The sequence below is a fragment of the Chiloscyllium plagiosum genome, unplaced genomic scaffold (genome assembly GCF_037043375.1).
Source record: "Chiloscyllium plagiosum isolate Xiang-an unplaced genomic scaffold, Cpla_swu_hap1 HiC_scaffold_31, whole genome shotgun sequence".
Taxonomy (NCBI): Eukaryota; Metazoa; Chordata; class Chondrichthyes; order Orectolobiformes; family Hemiscylliidae; genus Chiloscyllium; species Chiloscyllium plagiosum.
In genome coordinates, this window is record NW_028270169.1 from 48825916 (window position 1) to 48853170 (window position 27255).

Sequence of the window (27255 nt, forward strand, 5' to 3'; positions counted from 1 at the left end):
GCTTACAGATGTGTCATGGAAAGTAGATGGGTCTCTTTTTTTTGAATAGCCTTATGCTGCTATATTTTGGGTTCTCCATCACTGGTCAAAGCATGTACCTGCACATTGTGTGTGTTGTTGCGGCCATTTTCTTTCCCATTGTGTTGATGCAATGGGATTGTAGGATGATAGAAAGTAAGCACTCCTTGAATTGTAATTTCCAGGCTCTGCCTTTGTTTTGGTGAGTCCCTGAACATCCAAGTATCCTTCTGGTAGATAATCCCATGAACACTATAGGCTTCGCACTTGATCGGGTTCCTTGTATAGCAGACTACATAAACCAGCATCTACATAGAACGTAGGTAGACGCAGAAGGCGGCCATTCGACCTCACTCACTCACAGGAATTAATTTGCTGCACTCTGTCCGTAGCAAGAACATATTCCTTCAGTTAAGGAGACCTAAATTGCACACAGCATTTGCCGATGTAGCCTCCCCAATGCCATGTATAGTTGTGGCAAGACATCGGTGTTCCTGTACTTGAATCCTCTTACTATGACGGCCAACATACAGTTTGCTGCCTTCACACCTCGCTGAACATCTCTTCATCTTCCTCACAGTTCACTCTTTCACTCCGCTTTGTGTCACCTGCAGATTTAGAGGTCTTGCATTGTGTTCCCTCCTATAAATCATTAACATATATTATGAATAGCTGGGGTCCTAGTACCAATCTCTGTGGTACCCCACTAATCATTGCCTACTCTTCTTGCTTCCTGTCTGCTAACCAGTTTTCTGTCCATCTCAATACACTACCCGCAATCCAATGCACTTTAATTTTGCACATTAATCTCTTTATGTGGGATTTTGTTGAAAGCCTTCTGAAAGTCAAAAAATACAGATCTACTGGCTTTCTTTGATCAACTCTGTGAATTACTTTCTTGAAAAATTTCAATAGATTTGTCAAGTTGATGCCTTTTTTTAAAATCCATGCTGACTGTTTGTTTGTTTCTAATTCTACCCCTGTTTTGAAGTGCTCTGCTAAAAAATCCTTTGATCTTAACCCTACTGCGAATCCTCTTGCAAGGATGCCTGCCTTGAAGTTTTCCTCCTCTCTCTACAAGAATCTCAGGGAGTCCCTCTCCCACTGCAACTCCCAGGTCATTTCCTCTGCCCTGAAGCTCTTCAACCATGTCCTGAAACAGACTCGCTCTATGCTACTTTCTCCCCACACCCACCCTCCTCTCATTAGTTCTCCACCCTTCAGGCACTCTGCCTGTATTCCTGATGAAGGGCTTTTGCCTGAAACGTCGATTTTACTGCTCCTCTGCTGCCTGAACTGTGCTTTTCCAGCACCACTAATCCAGAATCTGGTTTCCAGTATCTGCAGTCATTGTTTTTACCTCCTTGATAATATACTCTAGCAACTTCCCCACTATGGACATCAGACTCACTGTCTATAAATCTGTTTTCTTTCTACCCCCCATTTTTAAATAGTAGAGTGTCTTTAACTACCCTCCATCAGAGTCCAAAGTATCTTGGAAGATGGCCACCAATGCAACCACTATTTCCAGGGCCACTTCCTTAAGAACTGCAAGATGTTAATTATCGGGCACTGGGGATTCATTAGCCTTCAATCCTATCAATTTTCCCGACATCATCTCTCTACTCGTACAGATCTGTTTCAGTGCCTCACTTTCACCAAACTCTGTGTTTCCCATCATTTCTGTTATGTTATTCATGTTCTCCTTTGTGAAGACAGAAATGAAGTATGAATTTAGTTAATCAGCCATTTCTTTGTTCTCCATTAATAAATTACTGTTCCTTACTAAAGGATCTGCAATAGTCTTCAGTCTTTTGCTCTTTACATGTCTAGAGAAACTTTTATAGTCAGTTCTTATATTCCCTGCAAGCTTAATCTGTTACTGTATTTTCCCCTTGATCAATTCCCTGGTTTATTTTGATTTGAAGGTACCTGTGTTGGACTGGGGTGAACAAAGTTAAAAAGCACACAACACCAGGTTATAGTCCAACAGGTTTATTTGGAGGCACCAGCTGAGGAAGCACTGCTTCTTCATCAGATGGTTGTGGAGCAGAATCATAAGATGCAGAATTTATAGCAGTGGGATTGCAATGTCATGGGACATGCTGTGTGCAATTTAGGTCTCCTTATCTGGAGAAGGATGTTCTTGCTACAGACAAAGTGCAGTAAATTAATAATAGACTTAAGCTAAATTTGTTTGTTATCTTTTGGAATGATCATGTCAGTTTTGGATCCTTCATATTTAAAATCCCAGAACTTTTTAAAGGTTACATTTTCAAAGTAGATTTCAACAATAGGTGCCATCTCAGCTCAGACAATACATTGAAGATGTGCAGTTAAAGTATGTTTGTGTCCCAATGTTAGATCAGACTGATTATATTTCTAAAGTGGGATTTACAGATCCTTGCATGGATTTATCCAGTTTTTGAGCAAAATAAAATGTGATTCTGCAAGTCCAAATTCACCCCACAAACTTGTTTGTGTTGCAGTGGGGTCACCTGTCCCGAAGTCCACCCTGGAACATGGTCACCTGAAGGTCCGAGGCTGAATGTTCCAGACAATTGAAGTGTTCCCCGAGTGGGCGGGAACGCTCCTGGCTGGTGATTATTGTGCGGTGTCCATTCATCTGTTGCTGCAGCCTCTCTGTGTTATCAACATACCATGCCTCAGGGCATGCTTGTCTGCAGCATATGAGATAGACAACGTTAACCAAGTCACATGAGTACCTGCCGTGTCCTTGGTGGGTGCTGTCTCCACATGTAATGGTGGTATCTGTGTCAACGCTCTGACACGTTTGCAACATCTGCCGTGACAGGGTTGGATGGTGTTGTCCTGAGGGCCAGGCTATTTGCTGCGAACAATGATCTGTTTAAGGTTTGGTGGTTGTTTAAAGGCGAGAAGTAGAGGTGTGGGGTAGGTCTCGGCAAGGTGTTCATCTTCCTCGATAATGTGTTGCAGGCTGCAAAGGACATGGTGTAGTTTTATTTGGGCTCCTGGGAAATACTGGACAACAAAGGGTGCCCTATCGGTTGCAGCTTGTGTCTGTCTCCTGAGGAGGTCATCATAGTTTCTTACTGTGGCACATTGGAACTGGCAGTCGATGAGTTGAGCATCGTACCCTGTTCTTAGGAGGGCATCCTTGAGTACCTCCAAGTGTCTGTCATGTTCCTCCTCATCTAAACAGATCCTGTGTATGCATAGTGCTTGCCCGTAGAGAATGGCTGTTTTAAAATATTTAGGGTAGAAGCTTGAAATGTAGCATAATGAGGTTATCCATGGGTTTGCGGTATAGTGAGGTGCTCGGGTACCCATCCTTGATGGAGATGCATGTGTCCAAGAATGACACTAAAGAGTAGTCTATGGTTAGTTTGGTGGGATGAAACTCGTCGATATCCCTGCGTAATTGTTTCTGTGACATGGTCCAGTGGAAGTAAATGTCATCAATATATCTGGTGTATAGTGTTGGTTGGAGGTCCTACCTAGAGAAGAACTCTTGTTTGAACCTATGCATGAAAATGTTTGCATATTGGAGTGCAGATTTAGTCCCCTTGGCTGTTCTGTGTGTCAGGATGAAGAACTGGGTGTCAAAGGTGATAGGATTTATAATCATCTAGCAAGCAACAATTTGATTGCAGAGAGTCAACATGGTTTCCTCAAGGGCAGCGCAGGTCATGTTTCATAAACCTCATTGAGATTTTTGAGAAGGTGACCAAGTATGTGAATGCGGGTAGGGCAGTTGACGTGGTATACATGGACTTCAGTGAAGCCTTTGATAAGGTTCCATGTGGTAGGCCGTTGGAGAAAATGCAGAGGTAAGGGATTGAGGGTGATTTAGCCATTTGGATTAGAAACTGGCTTTCTGTAAGAAGGCAGCGAGTGGTGGTTGATGGAAAATATTCAGCCTGGAGTCCGGTGATTTAATGGTGTGCTACAAGGATCTGTTTTGGTACCATTGATGTTTGTCATTTTTATAAATGACTTAGACGCAAGCATAGGTGGATGGGTTAGATGAAACTAAAGTCGGTGGAGTAGTAGACAGTGTGGAAGAATGTTGCAGATTGCAGGGGGATTTTGATAAACTGCAAAATTGGGCTGAGAGGTGGCAAATGGAGTTCAATGCAGATAAATGTGAGGTGATTCACTTTGGGAAGAATAACAGGAAGGCAGAATACTGGGTCAATGGAAAGATTCTTAGTGTGGATGTTCAGAGGGATCTTGCAGTCCATGTACATAAATCCCTGAAAGTGGCCACCCAGGTTGATAGTGATGTTAAGAAGGCACATGGTGTGTTAGGTTTTGTTTGTCGAGGGATTGAGTTCCGGAGCCGTAATGTCATGTTGCAACTATACAAAACTCTAATGCGGCCACACTTGGAATATTGTGTACACTTCTGGTCACCCCATTACAGGAAGAATGTGGAAACATTGGAAAAGTTGCAGAGGAGATTTACTAGGATGTTGCCTGGTCTGGAGGGGAGGTCTTATGAGGAAAAGCTGAGAGACTTGGATCTGTTCTCATTGGAGAGAAGAAGACTAAGAGGGGATTTGAGAGAGATATATAAGAATATCAGAATTAGATAGGGTAGACAAAAGTTTTATTTTCCCCTAGGATGTTGACGTCAGCTTGTATGAAGGGGCATAACTACAAATTGAGGGGTGATCGATTTAAGACAGATGTCAGAGGCAGGTTCTTTACACAGAGTGCTAAGGGTGTGGAATGCCCTGCGTGCCAATGTAGTTAACTCAGTCACATTAGGAAGCTTTAAACAATCCTTGGATAAGCACATGGATGATGGGATAGTGTAGGGGGATGGACTTAGATTAGCTCACAAGTCGGCACAACATTGAGGGCGGAAGGGCCTGTTCTGCACTATATTGTTCTGTTCTATAAATGTTGTGGTCGAGGATGAAGCAGGTGTGTTGTCGGACAATGCTTGGAGATTGACAGTTGTTGGTATTAAGTACTGAGACTGTAGCCATGATGCCGTTATTATGGGGGATGCTAGGAGTGCTGAAACGTCCTTGTGACGAGGAATGTTCCTGGTTCGACTGGTCCTTGGGTGCTGAGCTTCTGTAAGAAATCTGTGTTGTAACAGAAGTTGGGTGTCCCCTGGACAATGGGTTACAAGATGCCTTCAACATAGCCAGAGAGGTTCTCACACAGGGTCCCATTGCCTGATACAATGGGGCATCCTGGCGTGTTGGATTTGTGTATCTTCAGAAGGCAGTAGAAGTTGCCTACGCAAGAAGTACGTGGGATGTGGGCACGTAGGGAACTGTGAAGGACTATATGAAAAGTCTTGATCAATGTTTTTAGTTCATAGGTGTGCTGTTTGGTCGAGTTGGCTGGTAGTTGCCAGTAGTGTTCCTGGTTGTTCAGTTGTCAGTACACTTCCTTGCAGTAATCTGTTTTATTCTGACTGACGATGGCTCCTCCTTTATCTGGTTTGATGACAATGTTGCGATTGGTTTTGAGAACATGGATGGCATTGCGTTGTGATCAGGTGATGTTTTGTTGTACCTTGTGTGTGGCTGATGAATCTGGCATTTGTTTCCTGACTGTTTCAGCATACATGTCAAGCCCAGGGCAGCTGCCCTCCGGTGGGGGTCCAAGTTGACTCCTCCTTGGTGGTCGCTCCTCTGTGGATCCCTGTGATGACTGTTCTGGTTCGCTGGTGTCCTCATTGGGATCACTGCTGCCATCTTGAAAGAATTCCTGGAATCTCATTCATCATGAATATGCCAACATACCCACTCTGACATACATGTTGGGGAATTGTCAACACCTAGTTTCCTGTAATAGGTAATTGAATTTGTATATTAATGAGACAAGATCTGTTAATGAGGATGTTAACAGCAAATATTCTCTTTACGAGACATTTCTCTGCTTCCTTCCTCAAGAATCTTGTCTTGACACTCAAGTCTTCATTTTAAAATTCAAAGCATTGCTTCCGGCATTAAGGAAAAACCTTGTCTAACTTCTCAAAATTTTCCCACATTTCTTGACACAGCCCACATTATCCACATATAACATTCCATTGAATACTCCTCGACAAGAGCAGAAGAGGAGACAGATATAGGAGTACTGAAAAATTGCTTACTTAAACCAGAACAAAGGCGATTGGATTTACATATGCCACTGTTTTGACTACACCTGGAGTTGTCCAGAAGTCTGGTCACAATAGCACAGAGGAAATTCAGGCATTTGGAAGCAATGCATTCTGTGATTATGTATTTATACTGGTGAAGATATAAGCGAGCTATTGTTCAAATCTACTCGATGCTTTAGGAACAAATACATCAAGACTGAGCGAACCACAAATCCAAGAACCAGGAAACTTTAGTTGTGTTTTAGAAAGTAAATGACGGGTGGATAGATTTGATTGCAATAGGCGCTGAGCGGAAGGCAGAGTGTGGGGGAAAATTGGCCACAACATTAGAGACTGAATAGTATTGTACTTTTTAAAATATTCTAGCCATAATGCTAAAAGGATCTTTGTTCTCCTAATGAAACTTTTAAAATGTTGCTTTTCTGACTTGCAATGCCTGAGGAACAGTTTGTAGTGGCAGGGAAAACTGTCCGTCTTCCCTTCACCTGGGAATGATTCCTCAGGTACTGCACCAAGGAAAATCAACATTGGATCTCGGTCCCCATTACATTATGCTGCAAGCACCCAAATAGGCAATACTAGTCATTCAAATGAGATGAGGTGGCATTCCTAGCATGCCACCACATTCTATCATTTTTTAACAATTGATGTACACATGGAGCAGCACTTGTAAAACGTTCATTGAGTCTGCAGAAATCTCCAGGTGGACAGTCTAAAAATGAGTTCACAAAAAAAGTTGAGTAGGAATCTAGATGCAATCTAAAAATTATTTCCCCTTTTCTGAGCGATCCTAATGTTGGGAGGTCTTTAACTGCCATTGACTCTGTGAAAGAACAGCCATTTGCAATTAAACAATGTATTTTTGGATTTGGATGCTCCCACTCTTTTTCACCCCTCTCATCCCTAAACTGAACTTGCTTTAAGAATTCTTAATATTTATGTCTTCATTTATTATGAACAGATATCATGTGGGATGTTAGGAGACATTATTCTTCTCTATGGCATTGTATAAAAGGTTAATGTAGATCATAGTCACAGCGCTTTAATTCTGGCTGTCAAATGCTTGGACAGCTCAGGTTCCCACAACAAACAAAAAAAAGTCGGTGTCATTCGTGCTAACTTCACATTACACTCCTGATTGGTTGGAAGGAACAGTGAGGCGAAGGCACAAGTTATCTACTTTGTCATCAAGTATATAAATCAGGGTTCCCAACTTGTACCCCACAACTCTTGTCCTTTGATTCCACTTTGGCTGTCACAGCTCCAGACATTTGAGCACCGAACTGATCAAGTGAAAAATACCATTCCTTCTTGTTAGTGTAACTTAAATTGGGAAGCAACATTTCACAATCCTTAGCTCTACATTTAAAAATCCAAAGCTAGTAAATAAAAAAAACCCACATGGAAACATTTCTGAACAAGAAAGAGGTATATTTGTTAACTTAATTGGGCTTTAAAGTGGTATTCACATAAGGATGCGTGTAGTTTATGTATGTCATAAAAATATTAAAACAAGAATTATAGCACAACAGATGTTCTAATTTAAACTGTTCTGAGTGGTTATTTAAGGTGATGCTGTGCAGGACTGCATATATCTTCTGCCTGTAAATTTAAATTAGTTAAAACAATAGAAATTCCAGTTAAAGGAGAATAACAATTAATCTGATTTCTCTGAATAGTCAAGTAGTTTAGAATCATACAGCATGGAAACAGACCTTTCGGTCCAAATGATTAGCGCTAACCAAACATCCCAATCTGACCTTGTTCCATTTAGAGTCATAGGGTCATACAATATGGAAATAGACCCTTCGGTCCAATTTGTCCACGTCGATCATGTTCCCAAACTAAACTAGTGCCACCTGCCTGTATTTGACCCGTATTCCTCCAAACCTTTCCTATAAATGTACTTACCTAAATGTCTTTTAAACATTATAACTGTGCCTGCATCCACCAATTCCTCTGGCAGGTCATTTTACACATTAACCACTCGCACTCTGTCAAAAAAAAAGTTGCCCCATGTGTCCTTTTTTAATCTTTCTCTACTCACTTTTTAAATCTATTCCCTCCAGTTTTGGACTCCCTCACCTAGGAAAAAGACCTTGGCTATTCACTCTATCCATCCCCCTCATGATTTTTAAAGGTCCTTAGTTGGTAGGATTAGGCAAAACCCTAAGGCTTTCTATAGGTATGTTAGGAATAAAAGAATGACTAGGGTAGGAATAGGTCCAGTCAAGGATAGTAGTGGGAAGTTGCGTGTGGAGGCGGAAGAGATTGGGGAGACACTGAATGAATACTTTTCTTCAGTATTTACTCAGGAACAGGGCATTGTCGTCGATGTGAATACTGAGTCACAAATAAGTAGAATGGATGGCTTTGAGGTTTGTAGAGAAGAGGTGTTGGAAATCCTGGAAAAGGTGAAAATAGATAAGTCCCCTGGGCCTGATGGCATTTATCCTAGGATTCTCTGGGAAGCAAGGGAGGAGATTGCAGAGCCATTGGCCTTGATTTTTATGTCCTCGTTGTCTACAGGAGTAGTGCCAGAAGACTGGAGGATAGCAAATGTGGTTCCCTTGTTCAAAAAGGGGAGTAGGGATAACCCTAGTAACTATAGGCCGGTGAGTCTCACTTCTGTTGTGGGCAAAGTCTTAGAGAGAATTGTAAGGGATAGGATTTATGCACATCTGGATAGGAATAATGTGATCAAGGATAGTCAGCATGGTTTTGTGAAGGGCAGGTCGTGCCTCACAAACCTTATTGAATTCTTTGAAAAGGTGACGAAGGAGGTTGATGAGGGGAAAGCGGTAGATGTGGTATATATGGATTTTAGTAAGGTGTTTGATAAGGTTCCCCATGGTAGGCTACTGCAGAAAATACGGAGATATGGCATTGAGGGTGAGTTGGAGGTTTGGATTAGGAATTGGCTGGATGGAAGAAGACAGAGGGTAGTAGTTGATGGCAAAGTTTCTTCATGGAGTGCCGTCACTAGCGGTGTTCCGCAAGGATCTGTTTTGGGACCATTGCTGTTTGTCATTTTTATAAATGACCTGGAAGAGGGGTTAGAAGGTTGGGTGAGCAAGTTTGCGGATGATACGAAAGTCTGAGGAGTTGTTGACAGTGAGGAAGGATGTGGCAGGTTACAGCAGGATATAGAGAAGCTGCAGAGCTGGGCAGAAAGGTGGCAAATGGAATTCAATGTAGCTAAGTGTGAGGTGATTCACTTTGGGAAGAATAACAAAAAGATGGGGTACTGGGCTAATGGTCGGATACTTGGTAGTGTGGATGAGCAGAGGGATCTTGGTGTCCATGTACACAGATCTCTGAAAGTTGCCACCCAGGTAAATAGTGCGGTGAGGAAGGCATATGGCGTACTGGCTTTTATTGGTAGAGGAATTGAGTTCCGGAGTCCTGAGGTCATGATGCAGTTGTATAAGACTCTGGTGCGGCCGCATCTGGAATATTGTGTGCAGTTTTGGTCGCCATACTATAGGAAGGATGTGGAGGCACTGGAACGGGTGCAGAGGAGGTTTACCAGGATGTTGCCTGGTATGGAAGGAAGATCGTATGAGGAAAGACTGAGACACTTGGGGCTGTTTTCATTAGAGAAAAGAAGGTTTAGGGGTGACTTGATTGAGGTGTACAAGATGATTAGGGGGTTAGATAGGGTTGACAGTGTGAACCTTTTCCCGCGTATGGAGTCGGGTATTACAAGGGGGCATAGCTTTAAATTAAGGGGGGGTAGATATAGGACTGAAGTTAGGGGTAGGTTCTTCACTCAGCGAGTCGTAAGTTCATGGAATGCCCTGCCAGTAGCAGTGGTGGACTCTCCCTCTTTATGGGCATTTAAGCGGGCATTGGATAGGTATATGGAGGATAGTGGGTTAGTATAGGTAAGGTGGGCTTGGATCGGCGCAACATCGAGGGCCAAAGGGCCTGTACTGCGCTGTATTCTTCTATGTTCTATGTTCTATGTAAATTCTGTCCCTCAGAATCCCCTCCAACAACTTACTCATCACTGACGTAAAGCTCACTGGTCTGTAGTTCCTGGCTTTTTTTTTACAATCTTTGACATTTACTTACAGTTCTTTGACCTTTTTTTAAAAAAATGTCATGGAAAATGTATGTCTTCAGGAACTGCATATGCCTTGTATTTAACTTATTTTATCTAATGTAGGGCTGGTGTCATCTCAATCTGTTGCTACATGTGGAGGGGATTCAGTTTGCATTATTGACTGTGAAACTGGAATTGTCCGTCATAAATATAAATCAGTTGGAGAGGTGAGTACAGTTGTATAATTTGTCCACCCAGCAATATAGATTATTGCCTGTGCACTTTGTGCAAAGCTCTTTCTCAGTGAACTTTTTTTTCCTTTGTTATAAATATCTAACCGATCGGAAATCAGAGTAAACGCAAACATTATGTATATTATAAACTTGGGGAAAATACTTAAACCGATGACTTGGGGTATTAAAAGACTCTTACTTGTTTCTTATACAAAATATGCATTTAGTATAAATATTTATAAGTGTGCAGACTAGGATTTTGGACAATAATTATGATATGCATGAAACAAATTACACTGTATAACATTAAGATGTGAAACACTACTTTGCTAGTCACTAAGTTTGTTTCTGTGCCAGAAAGTTTTCTTTTTCATCTGTAATCAGGGACTGGTAATGGTCATCCACTAAGGGATTAGTGTAGCAATAATACAGTTTCAGTGATAAGATTCTAATTGTTTTATATTATTTTTCTCAGGAATTCTTTTCCCTTGCTTGGACAACCTTAACTGTGTTTGATAATCAGAAAAGAAAATTCAACGTGTTAGCTGTAGGTGGAAAGATGGGTGTTGTAAAGCTGATACATGTAAAAGTGAGTTACTGCTATGGGATGATAAAGGCTCACAAAAAAGCGATCTCGACTCTCTACTTTTCTCCAAAACATGAAACGTTCCTCTTTAGTAAGTATTGAATTTTCTATGGGATGTACTTTCACATCTCTCTCTTGGGTTGACAAAGGAGAGCGAGTTAAGTTTCTTTTTAAAATATAATTTGAAGGAGAGAAAACATTAATTGTACTGTTATATTTAGTTAGTTTAGGAGATTTTGTTAATTACTCTGTTATACTTAAAGCTCATGTACATTGGATTGTAGAGGTTTATAGCATAGCCATTCACATCAACACTTAAGACAGTTTTTTAAACTCATTCTAATAGTTTGAAACGGATTAGGTCTTTATCATTAACCATTCAGAATTTTAAAAAAAATCCTCTTGATCTTCTGTTCCAGTGGAAATTTAATCTCCTTATCCCTTCTTGCTTCATAATGTTTTCATGCTAAGGTTTATCTATGGTGTACTATAACCAATGAATATTAAATGGAATTAAGTTCTGGGCAGGAAAGTCCATGGCAAGTGGCTGCCAATTAAGGGCCTCACCCTAATTCTTCCTGTAAAAAAGCAGGTTCTTCCAAAAGCTAAAAGCATGCAGGCTGCTTATCACTAGGATATTTTTTTCACTGTTTCATTGGCCAAGCCAGCTTTCCTTATAAACTTGTGGAAAATTATTCATCACCCTGAACTTTCTCCTTTTCAGGTCCAACATTCTTACCTTTGACTCTTCATTATCTGTTATTTTTATTTTTAACTGGTTTATTTTGTTCTACTTCATTTTCCAGAACCAGTACTATTGAAATTTGTATCCTCTGTCAGATCAGGGAGATATGGATTTGGGGAGAACTCCTAATTAATTCTAGAAAGCATTTCCTCTGTTGTCTTCCCAAGCATAATGTACTTAAAAATGTTGCAACCAGGATTATTGACTTCTTAATCTTCTGCTTGATCTTTATAGTCAGCAGCAGTGTGGCAGCATCAATTGCCAACTGAAATATTAAATAACTTCTACACTGCCTTTTTACACTGGAACCTATGAACCTTCAATGAAGGCTCCCATTTTGATCCAGCAATGGGCAGTCTCACAGACCTAGAGGTAAAACATACCAGGAAAAAAGCCATGTTCCCATTCTCAAAATGAACTGAAGGCACCTTCTTAAGGTTTGTCTTCATTCATTGACCTATCAAGTTTTTAAAGGAGTTGTCTCTCCTGAAAGCCTCATCCACTGCCAACCTGGCTCTGCTCATCCTCTCTCTTTCCCCCCCCTCCTGCTTATACTGGTCATCTTGGCCCCCATGCCCCTTACCTGGAATAGCTCACTCGCAGCTGACTCTCCCTTCCCCATCACACAACACTGCGTATACACTCTTCCTCCCTCTCCACTGTTCACCTACCCCAACACAACTCCAATCCCTTTCTCTCGCCCTCCTACAATTTCCAGCACCTTCCACACATCCAGCAATGTTTAACTTTCCTATTCTCTTGCTCCCACTGCACTTCTAACAATATCCATACTTTCACACCAATGTTCACCCTCCCTCCTTCACAATTCTCTGACAATGTTCACACTCCCTCTCTCAGCATTCCCATCATAATGTTCACTTCTTCAGCTTTTTATATTGTTGTCCATGTAAGGACATTCTTACTTTTCATTTTATAGCAGTTGAACTGATCATTAACCATGTATTTTTCATGCAAAGACTCCTGCTTGAATACTTGTGTGGGCAATAGAGGTTGTAGATTATCTCCCTATAAACATTTCTGGAATATTGGTACTTGTTGAGATCATGATTAGAAATAGCTCCTATCTATTTAATTGGGAATTTTCATCTTTCCCTTTTGTCCTTATCAGCTTACTAAAGGGGCACTCGCTTTAGGTGAAAGGAGAAGAATGATTACTATCAGTTGTAGTTTATAGAACGATACCTGTTGAATAATGGTGTGAGAAATGTCTAATTGATTGAAATTCCCCTTCTTTGACATTGACATTCACCTGAGTGGAACCTGAGACACTCCTTCATAAACAGTTTCCGTTTTAGTGAGTTCTTGGCATGCACTACTGACTTGTTGAATTTCATCATTTTTATAAATCCCTTGCAACCAGTTTAACTTAATATTAAAATCACAGTGCACCAGATCAGTCCACACTACAATATAGAGTTACTGTTCACTAGTTAATTGTAACAACTGAGTCATAAAAGTCACCTGTTCAGTTCAAGTAGATATGATTTAGGAGTGCCTTCCTCATCTGTCTTTGTGTTTTAGATTGTAATGCTGTAATTCATTTCCTTTAACCAGCTGGATCCTACGATAAAACCATCATCTTATGGGATATTGGTGTTCCAGATAATGATTATAACTTCAGAGTGAGGTAAATGCAGTGCAGATTTACGAAGTGAATAGAAACAGCATTTTTAAATAACTTCATTTGCTCATCCATTACTGTTTCAAAGGGCACTGAGTCCACAAAAATCACCACCTTTTACAAACATTTGACTTGAAGGTGGCATAGAATTATGCTTTAATCGAGTAGGTGGCTTGATGATTTAAGTGCTTGAATGGCCTTCCCATGGATTTTTCATTAATCAGTTGCATCAAAATTGTAATTGTAGGATAGTTTGCAGATACTGTGCCGCATTGAGGATTTGTGGCATTGTCAGGCTGCAGTTCATTAACCCTTGACAGAATAAGGAGCAAGTCAGTGAGGTGAGCTTTCAGACAAATCATTCGAGGTAGAAAGCAACTTGCTGGGAGGTCACTCTGTGCCATTGGTGGGATTGGCTGTCAGAGTATTGAACAGTGCCCACTCTAATCTTTCTCAGCCAACAACAGATTGGGGGTCAGGCAGTAACAACTGTGCATCTGTGATCTGTGCAACTAGCTGTAGCATATCTGTCTGGCGAAGAGAGCAACAAGTGATTTTAAAAAGGAAAAGAAATATTGTATTAAAAAATTGAACTGGAATAAGTAAGTTTGAAATATCTGAAAGAAAAATACGATTAAGAGTGTTTTAAGAGGTCTGACATATATGTGGAGTTAAGCCAAAAATTGAAAAATATTACCAGGAATAGGAAATAGAGAAAAACGTAACTAAATTGCCCGTAGTGTTAGGTGAAGGGGTAAGTGTAGGGGTATGGGTGGGTTGCGCGTCGGCGGGTCAGTGTGAACTTGTTGGGCCGAAGGGCCTGTTTCCACACTGTAGGTAATCTAAAAAAATCTAAACTAAATGAAGTTAAAATTGAAAAGAATTTAAAAAAAAATGTCCACTACTCAACTGGCAAAGTACATCTTTGGAGCTGAGGGAACTGCAAAGTTCCATGGCCTATTCAATGGCTAAATATTCAAATTCATGCAATATTTTTCCATATTCATTCTCACTAAAATACCAGATATTACGTGTCACAAATCTTATGTAACAGCATCATGTCAGCTGTAACATGCAAAGTATGTGTCATCTACAACCTAAGGCTAAATAGAGACACCTTTGTTTCTGACGCTTTTTAAAATTGAGTACCATGCATCGTGTATGAGATGAATATTCAGTAGTTATGAAGCACTGTTGGAGTCCTGGCAGAATTAGTTAGACTTTAGTTAAATGCTAATACAAATCAGAATACAGGGAGGGACACCTGATTGAACCTTTTGGCAACTGAGTGGTCACCAACTGGTCTTCCCTGTGATTGAAGTTCTCTTTGGCAAGTTTCCCCTGCTGAGAAGTGCTGGCCAATCCAAGATCTGCACCTCTTAGTGTCATCAACAAAGCAGGACTGATGGCTGCTACAAGCCCTAGCCCTGGACCTGAACCTGGATCATTGTGGGACCACAGACCAAAGATGGTGGGTTCTAGGAGAATTGAAAGGAGGATCATAGGGAAAATGTTAGCTTTTAATGGTTAGCACTTTGACAATTGTCAGGCCCCTCTATTAGAAGCAGAGTCCCTGATAACAAGACCCCCTTAAGCAGGAGTCCCCCTGTCATACCCAGTTTGATTTGCCTGGTGCCCCCTCAGGAGGTGTGAAAGCTGTGTAGTTCCCATTTTAATCCCTGAGTCACCACTTTATATGGTGAGCTTGAGGCTAATGGATACCAGTTGGCTCATTCAATGTTTCCCTGCTACATCTGACATCCTGCTTAATCAGGAGTCTGACGTAGCGAACCTCCCACCGTGATGGACAGCATTAAAGCCAGCTTAAAATTTCATGTAAAACCTTTAGTCCTGCCTGTTTAAAGGTTTTTGAAATAAAATGTTAATTCCATATAAATGTGCTCCTTCATCATGAATTTAAAATACGTATATCATCGATTGGATTATTATATCGTATTATTAATCATACTATCTAGTCTGTGAGGATTATAATTAGAAAAGGAATGATCAGCACATATTCTACAGCATTAATAGAAGCGCACAAAATCACAAATAGTGTTTCTGGACTTCCTCCTGATGTGGGTCCATTTTAATGTTTCAAATTGCATATGACACTGGAATGAAAATTGTGCAGAGAGGGGAAAGGGAATTTTTGAGTTAGGTTTGGAAGGAGTCCTGCTTTGTTACGCAGGGCTATAAAACTATTAGTTTTACCCTGAGGAAAGGTGATGATCCACCTTTTTAAAGGCTGTGGTGGTGGCAGTGATTAAACCACAGAGAGCAGACAATGAAACTGTGCTGACCAATAGGAAGAAACCAAACCTGTAAATGGGCTTTGCAACTGTCAAGACAGACCAAGCTCCCTGATTGCCATTGATGCTTTGCAGATTGCAACCACAAAAGCTTCCAGAGTGTCATAACTCAGTTTTCGAAACCCTGCACTAATGGATTTGCAACTGTGCCAAGTTCCAGAGGTGTTTTATTTTTAAGGACTTTTTTCTTTCTTTGGGAACATAGGGACTTGTAATTGCTGTGACTAATTCCAGTGATCTTTTTGTGCTCCTAGTCGGTTGCTGGTTTTGAAAGTTTGTTCAACCCCTTTGAAGATGAGTCTTGTTCCAACCTTCCCTGATCAATACCTTGTGGCTGCTTGTGAAGGTGGATGCTTTGCCTGGGATATCTCATTAACTAACTATGACAGCAAAAGGTGAGTAGTTTATTTTGTGTATTAATATTTAATCACATTTCTGATGAATATGTAGTATCCCTCCTGAAACCTCTGACCTTTACTGAGTGTAATCTCGTGGGTGCCAGTGATCCTCCTTATTCAGATGCCTCCAATAATTCTGCTGTTTCTTCTGTCTTTGTCCCTGCATCTTCCAGAATGGTTTTCCAATGTGTGTAATGGGTCTGCACTGAGAATACACACACTCTCCTCACACACCCACTACTCTCAAACCATCTCCCACCACCACACTCCAACGCACATTCCTGCAATTTGGAAATCTCTTCTGAAACCACTCAGCCTTGGTACTTCTGTCTCACCTTCAAGTGCCTCCTGAAAGGCTGTTTTGTTTCTGTACTTGTTTATCTCCTCCTCACTCTCCTCACTCACCCACTACTTACCTGTTGGGTTCTAATTGCTAATAAATCGCTTTAAGATGGGCTGAATGTAAATTTAAGTAATTGATTTATTGTTGTGCATTCCTTAAACATAAGTGATTAATTTGGAATTCCTTTGCTAATATTGAAGGAAATTTCATATTCCTAATTATGCTCTTAATTGAATTCCAAATTCAATTATTATTTTGCGACTGTAAATGTAATTTTAAAAACTTACTGTTGAGATTGCCATTACTTGCTTTTTCTTAGTACTGCAGCACAAATTCTATTCCCACACTTACTGACATCAGACTGGAGGCCCTGCCTTCTTAATCTCACCCTTTCCCCAATTTGTAATGATCCTCTGTTTTAAAAAATTCTCAAGGTCAGGTTCGTAGGAGAGTAGTCTGACACAGAACAAACGACCAAGAGGCGAGTCTGCTAGAATATGAGCATTTTATTCCCCGCAGCGTCGCCACAACCAGGTCTCATACTTACAACGGGTCTGGCTTATACTCACTCTACATGTTACCGGAACTGGGAGCCGTCAGTTCTCGTAGAGCGGTTGCCAACAACCCACGCTCGGCGGTTAAACGCAACCCCGGAGCAGACTCACTGAACTGGAGACTTTTCCAGCTGATATACTCTTTTCCAGATATAAACATTCATGTGAACAGCAGAGCAAGGCTAAAAAACACATTCCATTCTGGTTACATACAGATAAGAAGATTCACACGGGGAGGTGTGTAATAAGATTCACACGGGACTAAGCAACACCTCCATTCCGGTTAGATTCACACATGTATTGGGACATAATTTTTAACCGTTTCACCACATCCTCAGATTAAACTCATCACCAGTTGTGTGTCCCTACTGTGACAGCAGCCTCTGGGACTAAGGCTACTTCCCTAATATTAAAATATTCTAGCTAATGCTATTCACAAGCTGTCATTTATTGTTGGACAAAAAGGTAAATGTTTCTTGCCCAGTTTGAAGCTTCCAGAGTAATTGGGGATGCTGCAGAGAGATAAATGAAGATGAGGTTGCTGGAGAAGTGCACTCCTGTCTCCTGCTGGTACTTAACCCTCCAATAGGCAAAAAGAGGCAACAACAGATGTTGATGGAAGTTTGTCTCACCAAAGGAAGTTGCACCAGCATTCCTGGTGGTATTATGACAGGTGGATGCTTAATTGAATGGATCTAATAGACATGACTGAGAATGACCATGGGGGCGGCTTGTTTTCAGAGGCTATGGTTAGGGTTAGGGTTAAGGTTAGGAAAAGCAAAGGATGCCAAGCTGTGGTATCTGTTGTAAAGGCACCTATAACACACAAACCTCTTATATATTCACAGGAATATTAAAGATCATGTGGCCACTTCACTGCATCCACTTCCAGTGCTGACATATGGAGGTGATGCTGTGGAGTAACAGAGGCCTTACACAGATTGCTCATGCGGCTCCATCCAAATTTCGGAAGCCTTTAAAAGGGATCCATATTCTGACTGCACTATTATTTGCCATCAGACCTGATTCTGAAGGTTTTTTTCTCATTATTTTGGCCGACTAATTATGAATTCATTTGGCAAAGGCAACTGTTAGACTTATGTTTTGAGCTTCGAAATGACATTTCCACCTTGCCACAGTAAAATTCTCCTAGGATTGTCACATTACTTTGAAGTTTCCTACGATGCCAACCTCAACACATCTGAGTTTGTCTGGAGTTGTGAATAATTGTACAAATAAGCAAAAAAGGTTTTGATTACCTTATCACTACTGATCATATGCAACACAAATATTAGAATGCAGTGGTTAGGATAAAGAGACCCCCCTTCCTGCATTTTCTACATGGATGTAATAGAGAAATGAATATGGTTTGCACGTGAGATTCAAGCTGATCATAAAACCCTAAAATTGGCTCCTTTAGTTTACAATCTTCAATCAAATGTTTAATATTTCTTGGAAATTGATGTTGGTAATGAAGTGTTGGCTATGAATAAGAAAGTATCAAATTTGCAATATTTTATGTAAATATTAATTAAATATTACTTTTTAAGTATTCTCTTGTTCTAGTGACCCATGTTAGACATTTGCCAAGTGATCAAAGTCTAGCAACTTTTGCAACAGCTGTAATGTATCCAAAAGTTTGAAAACCAAACAAAAGTTTCATTTCAAATTAAAATTCTCTCCAATTTCTTTTCTTACAACCGCATTAATTCTGTAAAATGAAAGCAAATTGCTGGAAGCCAGAAATAACATTATCTTGAGGCTAATTTTCCTTGTTACTAATTTGATTTTTACTCTGATAATATTGAGTGGCTGATGAACAGACCAGAAATTGCAGATTATTGATCTAATATTGAAATGAAGTGCATTTTTCATATGCTGCTGAGTGGAGTGCTTCATTATGAAAATAACATATTGCTATTCTCCTATGCTATTAGAAATATTAAGATGGAATTTCTGTTCCCAGTCTGCAATAAAGAAAGTAGTAAATCTGATTCATTGGCATTCTGCAATGATGATCTTGTAGGTAAGTATGCTATAATTAATGGAAATTGTAGGAATGCTGAAAGCCACTTAAATCTGAGATTACATTTATTTAAATTAGTCTAACGTAATAAATTTAAGTTAGTTTACCAAGTTCATGTTGCATCGGTGACTAAAGTTCATAAGCAATGCAACATTGCAAATGGAATCAAAATTTATTCCCTAGATAAATTGAATTTGGGTAGTTTTGGTTGGTTGTCCAGCTCCTTGCTTAGGTTTCCAGCATGAAGTTGCACTTTCTTACGTACAGTCACAATATGGCATAATCAACCTAAAACACACTGTTCGACAGTGCAGTTTTTAGAAGCTTATATTTGAAGCCAAATTTACATAAGAAATAAATGGCTATTTTTCAAGCCTCCGATGCCAATGATGAAGCTGTTGCGTAACCTGTAATTAAGTCAAAGTTAAAAGTGTTTCTACGATTGAAGTATTCAAGCACTTTTTAATGGCAAAACTTATCACTGTTATAACTCATTCCTAAAATATCAATTTAAATTATTTATATTTTGTTTAACTTGTAACTGGTGTTTATGCCAAGCAATAGTTAAACCTTTTAGATTATTGAAGCTGCTGTACTTAAATATTTTGTCATTGCACAGCTTCCAAAGGTTTCATGCAAGGCTCTATATACCTATGGAGCTGGAGTCAAACTTTAAAAAGATGGAATAAACGTCAAACAAAGATTCATGCAGTAATTCTGAGAGAGGTGGAATGGTCAGATACAGAAGAAGTTTATATCGCTCTCACTGTTTCTCCAGGTTAGTGCACAAAGTCTCTGGAGGAACAAGACTTTAATAAAATTCTTGTTTTTTTAAATCACAAATATTTGTGCTTTTGTTCCTTCTCCCAGGGCAATGCAAAAATATCTTGTGATAAATAGTATGCTGTTCTTGAAGGATATTGAAGTTTTTATTTCAAGGAGAAATTGTATTCCCCCCCCCAATTATTACACAAACCTCAATAATATGTAATCACATTGCAGTATATCAAAATGTTCATAAATGTTTCTCCCCCCCCCCCCCCCCCCCCCCCCCCCCCCCCAAAAGTACACTAAGCATTGTGCAGACAAAATTTATAGTTATAAATGAGTTAATTAGTATCAGACTTTATTGGTGTTTTAGTTATTCTGTGTTTAATGTTTTACTATGACTGGTTAGAGACACCTTGAGGACATTACTTTTTGAAATTTCTGTCTCATCACAATGAATGCTAGTCATGAAGTAAAACACTGTTCTTGAATCCATGTGATGTAGTTAAGGTCTACAAAATAATACATGGATTGGAAAGGGTGGACGCTAGGAAATTGTTTCCGTTAGGCAAGGAGACTAGGACCCGTGGACACAGCCTTAGAATTAGAGGGGGTAAATTCAGAACAGAAATGCCGAGACATTTCTTCAGCCAGAGAGTGGTGGGCCTGTGGAATTCATTGCCACAGAGTGCAGTGGAGGCCGGGATGCTAAATGTCTTCAAGGCAGAAATTGATAAATTCTTGATGTCACAAGGAATTAAGGGCTACGGGGAGAATGCAGGTAAGTGGAGTCGAAATGCCCATCAGCCATGATTGAATGGCGGAGTGGACTTGATGGGCCGAATGGCCTTACTTTCACTCCTATGTCTTAAGGTCTTATGGTCAATAGACTATCCTTTGTAAATAGAATAAGCGATCTTCCAATTCAGTATAGGAATAAATTCCTGATGAATACAAGTTTATAATGGCAATTAACAAAAGACTCTGGAAGTCTCGTCTTGAGACGTTTTTATAATTAATCCTTGACTACGATTGAAATTATTAATTGAAGGGGGTCATAGTTTAATATCCCATCTAAAAGATAGCATCTCTGATAGTTCAGCATGTTCTTGGTTTTATATTGGAGTTTCAGCCTAAATTTTGTCCTCGAGCCTTGAAGAGAGTTTTTACATCTCTAATCTTGTGACTCAAAAATGAAAATGCTATCACCTGAGCAATGCTGACAAAAGGTAGAAATTGGATTGCTGACTCAGCAGGCATGCAATCCAGTCAAACCAAACCAGATCCACTGATAACATGTGAATGAGATTTGTACTAGAAACATTGCAGAGATCATCTTATGAGATATGTAAGCAGTAATCAGCTTTTTGAAAATGATTGTCCAATCAAAACATCACAAGAATTTCACTGCTCACCTTTAAATAAAGTTAAAAATCTCAACATCCGGTTATAGTCCAACAGGTTTCTTTGTAGCTGTACAGGTAGCTGTAAAGCAGGATCATAAGACGAATTTATAGCAAAAGATCGCAGTGTCATGCAACTGAAACAATATATTGAAGAAACCTAGATTGCTGTTTAGTCTTTCATCCTTTTAGGATGGGTTACAGATTTTGCTTCACTAATATGTAAATCCCAGAACTACTTTTAAGTCACATTCTCCGGATAACTTAAGGTTGTATATAAAGGGGACGAATCAACTCGGAAACACTCTCGCGCGCGCGCTCTCTCTCTCTCTCTCTCTCTCTCTCTTTTTTTTTCTCCCCCTCCCTCCCTCATGCATATGTCTATGGGGTAAATTTCCATTTAAAAAGTGTACAATCTGTGGTAGTCAGTGCATGTTACATTTTATAAATTCCTACTTTGGAAACAGAACCAGTCTGACTCAAGCTTAGGATACAGACAGACTGTAAACTCGCACCATTGTCTGAGCTAAGATGAAATACTTAACAGCAATCTAGGTTTGTTCAATATATTGTTTCAGTTGCATGGCGCTGATCTTTTGCTATAAATTCTGTCTCATGATCCTACTCCACAGCTACCTGGTGAAGGAACAGTGCTCTGAAAGCTAGTACTTTCAAATAAACCAGTTGGACTATAACCCAGTCTACCCCAGTCCAACACCAGCACCTCCACGTCATTGCTACCATCGACACCCCTTTGAATAGTTCTTGATACAACACTGGTACCAAATTAGATTGTGTGCCCAGACCTCTGGAGTAGCGATTGAATTTTTGACTCTTTAATTTAAGATCAATCTGCTATCACTCAGCCAAGGTTAACTCTTTTAGAAAGTGTCAGCAGATTCTGTGCCTTGTCTGAAATCTTTGACTATAGGAAAATTTTCTTTTAAGATGGAAAGGAATCATTGAAAAATTATTTTTAAAGATTGTCTGTTGTGGGAAAAGTCTGATAAGGTTATTCATTATTAAAAATAAATCAACAGTATCTTGCAACCATGTACTGCATTGAGGTGCTTAGAAATCTATCCTTTGATTCCCAAAATATAGCTACTTCGAGATGTTGTTATGGATTAAGAAATAGAGGTATGATGTGGGCATTTTAACTTCGTGTGTCAGACAGGAAACATTAAACAAAAAATAAAGAACTGTGAATGCTGAAAATCTGAAACAGAAACAAATTGCTAGAGAAACTCGGCAGGTCTGGCAACGTTTCAGGCCCAGTTCTGAAGAAGAGTCACTGCACTCAAAATGTTGACTGTGCTTTCTCTCCAGGGATGCTTCCAGACCTGCTGAGTTTCTCCAGCAATTTCTGTTTTTGTTTCAGGAAACTGTTAAGGATTAACAATCCAATTTATACTCTGTCTTGACCTCCTATTGAATGAAAGTAAAATTATGCAATATGTAAAATAGGCAGATGAATCCAATCCTAATTCTTTCCTTCTAGATGACTTGTGTTTTTTTAAATTAGCTTTCTGATGATATATCAAGGGTTAATGATGTAGAAAGATTATTTGCTTAATCTACTACTAAATGATGACATAATAGAATGTGTTTAGAACATAAGGAGTTGCATATTTGGTGTAAATAAGTGGGATCAAGTGAATTTCTTGAAGAATAGAAGGGCAGTAGGGGCATTCTTAAGTGGGAAATCAGAAGATGGCCTTGGCAGATAAGGCTAAGGATAATCCAAAGAGATTCTACAGTACATTAAGAGCAAAAGAACAACTAGGAAGAAAATAAGAGTCCCTTAAAGATCAATGAGGTTATCTATGTGTGGAACCTGTTATGGACAAGACCAGGCGCCCTCCAAAATATTTTAAGAAGGTAGCCTCAACCCTAACGTCGTCTTACTTTAAAGGCAAATGTGAAGTGCTGTGTTCCAGTTGCGATTTGACTGGTTAAACACTATCGTTAAAATACAACAAAAGAAAGCAAAACTTCAAATAACAACTCTACTGGAAAACTTAAGAGTAATAGAAACAGTAACGATAACTAATTAGAGTCATAGAGATGTACAGCACGGAAACAGATCCTTTGGTCCAACTCATCCATGCTGACCAGATATCCTAAATTAATATAGTCCCATTTGCCAGCACTTGGCCTATACCCCTCTCAACTCTTCCTATTCATATACCCATCCAGATGCCTTTTAACTGTTCCAATACAGTAGCATCCCACAAACATGTCCTTATGGCAAAAGGAGCAAATTCAGAAAACAGATTTTTGTCTCACATGCAATCCAGCAGTGTAGGAAGAGAACCCTCTGCTTTTAATTCTGATTGAGAGAGGGAAGAGTAGATTCCATATCAAGCCCACAACAGTGATTGCTGAAAGCTAACTGAAAATCCTTGATCTGAGAGAGCTTGGCCAACCCCACTCAGGCTGCTACTGTTGTTCCAACATTTTTTATTTTAAAAACCCAAGGCCTCACAAGTTGTTCACATAGACTGCTCAGCTGCTGTCCCACCAATCTCTCAAAGAAACCAGGACAAACACTCCTCTTGAAGACACAGCATCGTAAAATACCGCAGGAGATGGGAAATATAGTAAATAAATAACAACAAATGGAGATGAGGGAGCTCTGGGAAATAAATTTGAAAACCACCTGCATTACAGAAGAGGAAGTGCTAGAAGCTTTAAAAAAATATAAAGGTGTATAAATCTTCAGGACCTGATCAAGTATATCCCAGGATGCTTTAGGAAGTTAAGAAAGAAATTGTAGGGCCCACAGCACAGATATTTATATCATCTACAGCCACTGGTGAGGTTCGGCAGAGCTACAGGGTGGTTAATGTTGTTATTTAAGAAAGCCTGAGAACTATACATAAGTGAATCTGACATCAGTATTGGAGAGGATTTTGATGCATAGGATTGACATGTATTTGGAAAGGCAAGGACTGATTGGGGTATGGCTTTGTGTGTGGGAAATTGTCACGCAAACCTGATTGAGTTTTTTGAGGACATATTCAAAAAGATTGAGGACAAAGTGATAGACATCTACATGGACTTTTAGTAAAGCCTTTGACTACATCGTTCTACATGGTAGACGAATTAGTAAAGTTAGATCACACGATATTCAGGAAGAGCTTGCCAACTGGATACAAAATTGGCTTGATGGTAGGAGATGTGGTGATGAAAGGTTGTTGTTTGGACTTGAGGCCTGTGACCAGTGGTGTTATAGAGTCAAAGAGATGTACAGCATGGAAACAGACCCTTTGGTTCAACCCGTCCATGCCAACCAGATATCCCAATCCAATCTCGTCCCACTTGCCAGCACCCGGCCCATATCCCTCTAAACCCTTCCTATTCATATACCCATGCAGATGCCTTTTAAATGTTTCAATTGTACTAGCCTCCACCACTTCCTCTGGCAGCTCATTCCATACATGTACCACAGATATTACTCCTCTCGAGGACCTCCTTTTTAAAATTCCTGCCTAACTCTCTGTAATCTTCCTTCGGAATTTCAACCTTTTCCCTTCCTATGTCGTTAGTTCCAATGTGGACAATGACTTCTCCCCCCTTGAGAACATTCTGCATCCTTTCTGAGACATCCTTGATCCTGGCACTAGGGAAGCAACACACCATTCTGATTTTTCTCTGCAGGCCACAGAAACATCTGTCTGTACCTCGGACTAGAGGGTCTCCTAACAAAATTGATCTCACGGAACCCAAAGACTCCTCGTTGCATTCGAGCCAATCTCCATATCAGAAGCTTGGTTGTTCGCGCTAAATTCCACTGTGAATCAATTACTCCCTACATTTTCCAAAACAGCATACTTTTTTGAAATGGGGATAGCCATAGAAGACTCCTGTACTACCTTCTGGTCTCTCTTACCTTTCCTGGAGTTAATCCATCTATGTGACTATATCTGCAACTTTTCCCCCTTCCTATAACTACCATCCATCACATTCCGTTGCTGTTGCAAATTCCTCATTGCCTCTAACTGTCCTTCCAACCGATCCATTCGATATGATAGGATTCGCAACCTACAGTATTTATTGCAGATATAATCAGCAGTAACCCATAAACTCTCCTTAAATTCCCGCATCTGACAAGAAGCGCATATCACTCTACTAAAGGCCATTTTTGCTCCTTTACAATCTACAGACCCAGAAAATAACACGGTCTTATTCCTCTACAAAACACTGTCCCAGGTTAAATTAATAGTTATGGCTTATATTTTAAGTTTAATCAGGAAACATATCTCAAAAAATATACAATCAAGAAAGAACCCACTCTACTTACTACTGCAGACTTTCTGCAGGCCATACTTAAAACAAGCCACTTATCTTTTTCTGTGCTCTGACTTCGCCCAAACAGTTCCTTCCAAGATCAGTTGTGAATTTCACTGTTTGTTAATTTTCCCAGATGCACTCTGCTGTTTGAATTCATGTATCGCTGGACATCGAAGGCAGTCAGGGCAGGCAGGGACATGGTAGGACTAATAAATTAAACTGCATTTATTTCAATGCAAGGGGCCTAACAGGGAAGGCAGATGAACTCAGGGCATGGTTAGGAACATGGGACTGGGATATCATAGCAATTACAGAAACATGGCTCAGGGATGGGCAGGACTGGCAGTTTAATGTTCCAGGATACAAATGCTACAGGAAGCATAGAAAGGGGGGCAAGAGAGGAGGGGGAGTGGTGTTTTTGATAAGGGATAGCATTACAGCTGTACTGAGGGAAGATATTCCTGGAAATACACCCAGGGAAGTTACTTGGGTAGAACTGAGAAATAAGAAAGGCATGATCACCTTATTGGGATTGTATTATAGACCCCCTAATAGTCAAAGGGAAATTGAGAAACAAACTTGTATGGAGATCTCAGCTATCTGTAAGAATAATAGGGTGGCTATGGTAGGAGATTTTAACTTTCCAAACATAGACTGGGACTGTCATAGTGTTAAATGTTTAGATGGAGAGGAATTTGTTAAGTTTGCACAAGACAATTTTCTGATTCAGTATGTGGATGTACCTCCTAGAGAAGATGCAAAACTTGACCTACTCTTGGGAAATAAGGCAGGGCAGGTGACTGAGGTGTCAGTGGGGGAGCACTTTGGGGCCAGTGACCATAATTCTATTAGATTTAAAATAAAGATGGAAAACGATAGATCAGATCTAAAAGTTGAAGTTCTAAATTGGAGAAATCTCAATTTTGATGGTATTCGGCAAGAACTTTCAAAAGTTGATTGGGGGCAAATGATCTCAGGTAAAGGGACAGCTGAAAAATGGGAAGCCTTCAGAAATGAGAAAACAAGAATCCAGAGAAAGTGTATTCCTGTTAGGGTGATAGGGAAGGCTGGTAGGTATAGGGAATGCTGGATGATTCAAGAAATTGAGGGTTTGGTTAAGAAAAAGAAGGAAGCATATGTCAGGTATAGACAGGATAGATCAAGTGAATCCTTAGAGTATAAAGGCAATAGGAGTATACTTAAGAGAGAAATCAGGAGGGCAGAAAGGAGACATGAGATAGCTTTGACAAATAGAATGAAGGAGAATCCAACGGGTTTTTACAAATACATTAAGGACAAAAGGGTAACTAGGGAGAGAATAGGGCCCCTCAAAGATCAGTGAGGTGGTCTTTGTGTGGAGCCGCAGAAAAAGGGGGAGATACTAAATGAATATTTTGCATCAGTATTTACTGTGGAAAAGGATATGGAAGATATAGAATTACTCAGAATCTGTAGGGATTGGTGCTGGGTCCATTTTAGTTTGTCATTTATATAAATGTTTTGGATGAGAAAGTAGGAGGCATGGTTAGTAAGTTTGCAGATGGTACCAAAATTGGTAGTGTAGTCAACATTGAAGAAGGTCATCTCAGGTTACAATGGAGTCTTGATTAATTGGGCCAGTGGGCTGAGGAGTGGCTGGTGGAGTTTAATTTAGACAAATGTGAGGTCTTGCATTTTGGTAAAACAAACAAGGACAGAACTTAGAGTTAATGTTAAGGCTCTGGCAGCTTTGCTCAACAGAGAGACCTAGGAGTTCAGGTGCATAGTTCTTTTA

At 40.0% G+C, this 27255-nt stretch overlaps 1 protein-coding gene and 1 long non-coding RNA gene across 6 annotated transcripts in view; one reads left to right on the plus strand and one right to left on the minus strand.

The window, feature by feature from the left end:
* lrwd1 (leucine-rich repeats and WD repeat domain containing 1) overlaps window positions 1–27255 on the plus strand; it is an 83447-nt gene that overhangs the window by 53778 nt on the left and 2414 nt on the right. For 4 of the 5 annotated variants that reach the window (XM_087977523.1, XM_043718743.2, XM_043718742.2 and 1 more), the window contains 6 exons: window positions 10299–10402; window positions 10884–11085; window positions 13315–13387; window positions 15948–16088; window positions 18926–19014; window positions 19634–19792. In XM_087977523.1, coding sequence (XP_087833649.1) covers window positions 10299–10402; window positions 10884–11085; window positions 13315–13387; window positions 15948–16088; window positions 18926–19014; window positions 19634–19792 — 768 coding nt within the window. The remainder of the gene's footprint in view (window positions 1–10298; window positions 10403–10883; window positions 11086–13314; window positions 13388–15947; window positions 16089–18925; window positions 19015–19633; window positions 19793–27255) is intronic. The other variant, XR_006315826.2, reaches the window with a different exon arrangement.
* LOC122564138 (uncharacterized) overlaps window positions 1–27255 on the minus strand; it is a 66087-nt gene that overhangs the window by 17364 nt on the left and 21468 nt on the right. The gene's annotated exons all lie outside the window — the stretch shown is intronic.